Here is an 8075-nt window from a genome sequence, read left to right on the forward strand (position 1 = left end):
AATTATTGAACATAAACTTTTATATTTAATTAAAACTTATTATGGCACTCAAATATTATTAAAAATGTTTTAATAAATTAGCATTCCGCTGTTGTAATTTTTTTATTAAAAATAACATATACTAACAATTGCAAAAAAAAATGTTTTTTGATACTTTTTTGAATCTTCACTTCTTTTAAGGCACATATTTTGCTTGACATAATCTCAGGCGAAGATATACGATACTCTTCGCACACACACCGAACAATGCATATGAAAACATGAAGATATGCATTTCAAGACGAAGTAATGTCCCGTACCACTAACGCGAGGCGTGCAAGCACTTCAAAGTAACCGATGTTGTATGGTATGAACGACATAAGATCTATTATAAGTATGTATATGCATACAGTTGGACCAAAACAATATATGTCCAGTACCATGACACCATGAAATGAATAATGGCGAATTTATGTAATGGCTTCGATGATTAAGCAATATAATTTTCTCTTTCTTTTAACGCTAAACATACCTGGCCGGTGCTCTTGAGATATTGATAGGTGCCATGAAGTGTGTTGATATTATCACGTCCTGAAATCGAAGAAATAAATATTGATTAAGTTACTACTATGCTCAGTGTACATAACTAGATATATGTATATATTTCTTAATATTTCGCACAATCTTTGTATGGGGCGTATACGTAACATTGCATTTTTCATTGATTTTTTTTTTTTTTTTTAATTACTCTAATTTAGCTTGTAACAGTATTCCACACAAACCAACTTATTTCTTTTTTTAATCTCCAACCCTTTGTATCTTTGGCTTATGACAAATTTCCCTCATGCATGAGCATTCAAAAGTGTTAGAACTACTAAAAATGTTTTTGAAAGGCGTGGTCCTCATAGGTCAAAATATTAGTAAAAATATAAATGCAAGAGCTTTCGTTGGTTATAACTCTTTTTTTTATTACTCACTTGATGACTCCCTAGGACTGATTTGATTGCCTGTTAAGCCAAGCGCTGAGAACTCCGATGGTTGAAGTTTGATTTCCATCTCTTTGAGGCGACTGTTTAGTTTATTTGTATGCATGAAAAGGAAAAATGTGCATGATATTGCCAAAATAGCGATGAGTTCAACGGATCTGCAGGAAAAAGAAGTCACAAATATGTTATTTAAATTATAAAAAAGAATTAAAATACATAAAAAAGTTATGAAAATATACTTTTACAAAGAATTTTAAATTGTTAAATAAAGTAGTATGTTGGCTCTTACTAAACTTGGAATAGTAAATAGACGCTTCAGTAGCGAACGAATTTACATCATGTTTATTCAACCCCAAAATTTAGTACTTATGCAAATAATCGAATAATTTTATAGGAAAAAGTCATCCTTAAGTGACACTGTCTATAAGAAGGCAGCAATATGTTAACCAGTGTGATCTCCTTTATATAAGATATCTTTCTTCACTAAAAAATATAAAAATGTTAAACCTGAGCACTGACAACATTTGAATGCGATGTTTTTGAGAATCACAAGAAAGAATCATTTGAATATTTAATTATACTCGTAATACATGTATGTACATATAACCATTTCTCTTTAAATAAACTAAATTTTGGAAAAAAATTACACGTCGCGGAACTAATGCTTAAGCTATTTTTTGATTTTTTTTCTACAGAAGTGGGATAGATCGCAAATTTGCTTAGAGATATTTCTACAGTCTTGTTGTAAATGTAAATGTAAAATTATGTATAATAATTCACTCTGGTGCTGCTAATGACCTAACAAAAAAAAGAACAGTAGTCGTGTTTGTTAGCAAGCATATTTTTTCTTCGAAAATTATTAATAAGCATCTCAAGATATTCAAATAGGTCTTTGAACTCAAGCGTACGCACCCGCAGGCAGGTGATATGGCGGTTAGCAGAATGAAAGCACGCAAAAACAAAGATAAGTCAATAATATCCATATGTTTGCATGTAAGTATGCTGTTTGTTTGTCTTCTACACATTGCAGATCAACCGTACAAGAGTTCAAGCACCTATGCCTCTTCACGAATAGTTGTTCAATAAATTATTTAAGTGACCAAGCCATGGGCCGACTAAGCAGCCGAACCAACGATGAATCGTCAAAACTAATTTGAATAATGAAGGTAAGGGTCGATTTGAATACCGGTTTGATGCATAATAACTGTAAGAAATTTAAATGAAATTTAAACCGGCGAAAAAAAGGGTCTGTCTGTGAGTTCAATGAACGTCTTGACTCCGAACGCATGTTGGACGCTTAAATGAACTTGCCAATATGTGAAACAACCCATTATACAATATTTTACGCTAATCCGCAAATTTTCATCTTATTAATTTAATTTTTTTCGTTTGATAAATACTTTTTGTTATATAGGAAGATTTATTTAATAATGACGAGGGTATGCTACTGTAGTATAAACTCTTACTAGAAAAGAAGTCTCACTAAGCTTTAAACATACAAGTATACTATATTAAATATTTTCAAGCCAATTAAAAATTTATATTTTCTTAGCGGGGTAATTTGGCCTGGGATTGTGGTTTTACTTCCAAATTTTATTAATTTTAAATTTTCTAGGAATTTCAAAATATATAAATCTCATATTTTAAAACTTATACCACTTTGATGAGGTGACATTCTTTCTAACATTGAAATTATTTGGCACAATTTTTAGTTGTTTTCCGTTAACACGAGAGCAGAGCTCAAACATAGCGCGCTCAACAAAAAAGTTGCAAATCAACAAAACTGAATTAATTGAATTTACACTTAATTTACATACTATTAACATCAAATAAAAATTATTAAACGCAGCTTGCCGTTACATCACTAAATTAAGCTATTCATATTCGGCAAAATAGAAATATTGTCATTATCTGCCAAATAAGTGCATAAGTGAAATGAGACTAATTTTGACCTATATCTATATTTAACTAAAATACACTTATTAGGTTGTCAAGTGTGGGTGTCAAAAACGTAAGTGAAATTTCGAACATTTTTTTTTAAATAGATGACACCCAAAACTTGTGAAAGTTTACATTGCGCTTTTAAGTGGTATAAATTAGCAAGATTCAAGTTGAAAAAAAAATATAATAAATAAATGAAAACAGGCGGCAATACGCAGGAGAAAATTCGCAAAAAGCCGTGACGAGAGCACATAATGCTAATCAATTTGACGGTAGCACACAACAACCAATCTTTAACGGCATACTTTGTGCATATACATACATACATATATATTTAAGTATGTCTATATGTATACACATATGTATATTATATGAGCAAAACCATTAGCATTTTGCAGACGTCGGTGTAAGTATCAAGATTCATATTTTTTCTTCTTTTATGTAAGTAAATTATTTGCAAAGTCTGAACATTTTACGTCTGTGCCGGATTTTATCTCAAAATCATTAAAATTACGCAAAAGAGCATTAGAAATGTAATGAAAACAATGAAGTGAAATGTTACAAAATTCACTATTGGCAGTCAACTTGCAGTTGAAAGTGAACATAGAAAGCGGCGACAAGATTTACATTACGGATAGGCAGAAGACCTTTGTTTATATTTACGGTTTTCAGAAAGAGAATAAAAATTATACTTATCTTTACATACATAAGACACTTTTAGCATAAATAATCCTGAATTAAATAGCTTAATATTTATAATATTTGGTAAGGTATCAACTCAAATAGCCTTTCATGCCCCACCTTCCAACTATAATTAGTGATCCAGATTTAATAAAAGCGTACAAACATGCACTCTTTGTAATCAACGAAAAATCAGTGAGAGAACAATACGTGTATAGGGCATGGAATATTATGCTAGCAAGTACTAAGTACTATATTTGATTGCTATTATTATGGGAGTTCTACAAAAATATTCGAGAGGTTAAATTTAGAACTGATCAACATAAACGGCTTCATCTTCCATTGGAGACAACGCTCGACCACACATAGCTTTGATGACTCGACAAAAACTGGGAAAGCTTGGCTGGGAAGTTTTGATGCATCCACTGCGTAGCCCTGACCTTGCACCATCGGACTGCCATTTGTTTCGGTCAATGCAGAACTTCCTTAATAGAGTAAAGTTGGTTTCAAGAAAAGCCTGATGGAATAATGTCTCTAGCGAAAGAATGGCAAAAAGTGGTCGACCAAAATTGTACACACTATCTTTAGTTCATTAAAGTTCATTATAAATATAAAAAAATAAGCTGAAGTTTGACTAGAAATATGAAAAGGCTTTTTCGACTACCCAATATGTATTGTAAAATGCGTTTCAAAGTATTTAGCCATGTAATTTCAATATTTTGCTGGTGCTGCTGCTGCTTTATGGAGACAAATTATTTAGCATCAAAGGTTCCATAAAACGGGTTGGAAATTTCATCAAATATATATGAAGTTAGGCAAAGGTATACGTAAAGGGGGATGGGAAAAAGTTTTTAAGTTCCTTACGAAACTTTCTTATATTGATAATTAATAAACGACCTTGCTCTTCTCAATATCCGTTGAGATATTGATATTTCGAAATTTTGAACATTATGGCTTCACAGCCCAGAAGACTGGGGACTGAAGGGGACCCCTGCAAGACTTTTACTAACCTTTATACTCGTATTGCTGCTTTTTCTCCTGAATGAATGACAAACCTTCATACTATACATCATCCTTTGAAGAATCGTAAATAATAAACAAAGCAAGATACGAAACTTACATTCAACGCTGAGCCCAGTGCTTGAATTATTTGTGGCATTTTAGCTGAAACGAAGTGATCAACCCGTAATCTTTCGTATATCTTCGCGGTTAAAAAAATTCGATCTTTCCAATTTCCATTTGTACCGCCATAGCCTTAAAAGACATGGCCAAAAAATGCACAGCTTTTTGAGAAAAAATTATTATTATTTTTCCAATTATTTATCAAAAATAGGTCCGAAGCATGAACGAGAGATAAACGACCTCTTTAATATTTTGCCGAATTCTACAGATTTTACAAATATTCATGGAAGGAAATGAGACGTGTTTTTATGAGAATATTGTCACTGGTTTCGCCTTGCTTTATTTCTGCAAATTTATTGCGTTAGAACCATTTCTGAAAACATTTAGAACAATTAAGCAGAGTTGGTGCGTTCCGTTGCAATGTGCTAGCAAATGTATCTAAAATGTTTTCATACTGACTTGTTTGGCTTAGAATGTTGAGTTAGCTATACATTCCGTCCCTACAAGTAAGCAGAAATGTTTAAGAAATGCATAAAAGGATTACTTAACCGTAGAAGCGACAAAGATAAAACCCAAAATCAAATTTGGCGCATTTCTGCACCAAAGAGAACGGCGACGAGGTATGGATGTCAAATTATCACAATTAAGTGGATCGTACACCTGTAATGCGCAAAATTGAATACATTTATTTGTATGTAGCTGTTTGCGCGTCTAATTCAAAAATAATGAATTTTAGCTGCGCACCAGTCGCATTAACTAAATTTGCGTCAATTATTTACAGACAAATTATATAGTAGTATTATAGCAAAGAAAAATGCTCGCCTAACACTTTTCCCAGTTGGTGTGTATAAAATGAAAATGGAGAGTATCAAAGCAGAGATTTCACCCATCTGGATGTTAGTTTAAGTTGCTCGAAATCTATAAGCCAATATTTATGTACGTATGTATATGTATGTTTATGTGCATAGATAGTTAGGCGTGTTCGTAGATTTATAAAATGCAATTCACTTTTCCACAGCCCAAGTGTGCTGTAGTCGCCTTCAAGCACACGCATATTTGCACTACATAGCCAACCAGTTATTATTTGCAACAGCCAACTTCAACTTTATTTGGCCGTAAATGGCGCTGTTGGCAACACGTACACATCTATGCACGTACATAGATTAAGTGTGCGTCTAAAACAATTGATACCGGTTTGCATTTAATTGGAAACTAGGTGATATCAATTTGGAACACAGCTCCTGCTGTAGTCCACTGCCACTTGCTTAGTTTCAATGATTTTTACTCCTCTGTTTTGGTGCTTTCTAATGCTTTCAATGTTTTTGTTTCTATTTTTTTTTTTTTTTGTTTTCTTGGTTTTTCTTCGGCCTTTTACCATTTCTGTAATGTCATTATGTTAGGAGTACAAACGTACCGTTTCGGTATTGCTTTATGGCTTCTTTTGCTCTCGCTTGGAGTCATTTCAATTTGATGACTTCAATTCGAGTTTAGTAGGTTTTATCTAGTTTTTATAGTGATATTTTTTTCATTATACTTTTTGTAAATGGGTGAGAGCGCGAAAAATTGGTCAATTGTTTAGTTGTGCAACTGACCACCAGGAAGCGGATTTTTCTTTCGAAAATATTTACAAGCTTTACAAAATATTCAACAGGAGAGCACACTCAATCCATTATAAGTACATAGTGCATACTATATATTATGTGTAATAGATATTTATCATATTTCCTGTAACACTAGTTTCAGTAGTGCGGACTTTGACAAAACTGGCCGATTCGGCCGCTTTAAAGCGTTTAAAGTGTAGACTCACCGTTTTGGGTATGGTATTCGGCGGTATTTGAAAGCGTTTTCCATGTCTCGCATCCGCATTTTGAACGATTTTTCCCCGCCCAAACTCATTTCGTCGACGCGATCTTGGCAATGGTAAAAATGCTATATATGTATATTTGTAAATTGTACACACGGAAATGTTGTTAAATGTGTATTCTAAAAAATCACTTCAACGTTTTGCAATAGTTAGTTGTTTCTAAGCACTTTAATACGCAAATATATTGTATTTGATTTGTTACACACACATCTATGCACATAAGTATGCACGCGCGTTATTAAAACAATTAAGAATTATTGCATTTGCGACTTTGTAACATGTGCATTCAATGCTTTAAACTTGGCTATTAACTCGATTCAATTTTTTTCTTCGAACTGTCTTGATATGTGAACTTGAAGCCAATGCAGAAAAGCAAAAATATTCAAGACCGACTTCCAACACAGTAAAACTTTCAAAGACAGAATGAATGTAAGCAACGAGGCGCCGTTGATGATTTTAAAAAACGTCTTAAGCGATTGGCAATCGCGGTTAAACTGAAATTTTCTGTCGGTCTCTGACCGCTTTTTGGCCAACTTGCTAGCTAATTATTGTCAGCAACAGCAATGAGCAGCGGCGGCAGCGGCAGCAACAGCAACAGCAACAGCCCAAGACATAACCATAGGCAGACAGAACCGTCGCTTCGCGTCAAGTCGCAGCAACTCAGCGTTTCCACTCGGTGAAGTTATGTGCGCTCGCTCGCTCGCAACGCTTCATGTCTTTGCCGCATTTCTACTTTTTCAGCTGCGATCGTTAGTGCGGCATCATGCTCCTATTACAGTTTGTGTTGTTGTATAGCTTTCATTTTGCTTCTTTCATACCATATTTCTTTGCACAGCTGCTGCTCCACTCAAAAGAGTCAATATACGAGTGTGTGTATGTATGCAAGTGCGTAAAGGTGTAGACAAATATGAACAGACTTAAGTATGTTGGATCTTGCTATGAACGCAGTGCATTTTTACCGTCCGTAACAGTTAAGCTAGAAGCTGAAGCTTAGAAGTAAACTGAAAAGCCCAAGCGTAGCATCGGGGCTCTCTGACCGCGTAGAAAAGTTGGGATACTTTTGCACATGATCAGCCCACTATGGGGCATATGAGTAAATGTACATATGTATGTACACTCAACGAATATTACATACATATATACATACATATGCATTTATGGGTGCTATGAGCTTAGTAGTAGCGTGTCGCTAGTATCTCCTTCATTTTGCTCACCTTCACTATTGGGGCAAGGTAGTAAGGAGAATTCGCTACAACTTGCCTAACAGTTAGCTAAAGGCGGTAGTTTAGTTTGGTTTGTTTGCACTCAGGTATATGCACATACATGCATACATCTAAATATAGATACGTACATAAATATGTCTAACTAAACATGTACAGTTGTTAGCATACAATAAGAGAATGGTTACCGTTTTGTAGAGCATGAATATATTTCTAATAAGAAATATGTGCATATGTACATGTACAATGCATATATGCACGTAAATATTAACCATAGTTGCA

General features: G+C 33.9%; 1 protein-coding gene across 10 annotated transcripts in view; it reads right to left on the reverse strand.

Moving 5' to 3' along the window:
• Nucleotides 1-7439, reverse strand: part of LOC105232624 (heparan sulfate 2-O-sulfotransferase pipe) — a 34899-nt gene extending 27460 nt beyond the window's left edge. For 3 of the 10 annotated variants that reach the window (XM_019992629.3, XM_011214374.4, XM_019992631.3), the window contains exons 1-3: nt 6517-7438; nt 957-1123; nt 512-570 (exon numbers count right to left, since the gene is read on the reverse strand). In XM_019992629.3, the coding sequence (XP_019848188.1) occupies nt 512-570; nt 957-1123; nt 6517-6605 (315 nt within the window). In that variant the 5' untranslated portion in view covers nt 6606-7438. Of the gene's footprint in view, nt 1-511; nt 571-956; nt 1124-6516 lie in introns of all 10 variants that reach the window. The other 7 variants (XM_029552988.2, XM_049458599.1, XM_049458596.1 and 4 more) reach the window with 5 other exon arrangements.
• Between the last annotated feature and the right edge of the window lie 636 nt (nt 7440-8075).

Source organism: Bactrocera dorsalis, chromosome 5 (assembly GCF_023373825.1).
Source record: "Bactrocera dorsalis isolate Fly_Bdor chromosome 5, ASM2337382v1, whole genome shotgun sequence".
Lineage (NCBI taxonomy): Eukaryota > Metazoa > Arthropoda > Insecta > Diptera > Tephritidae > Bactrocera > Bactrocera dorsalis.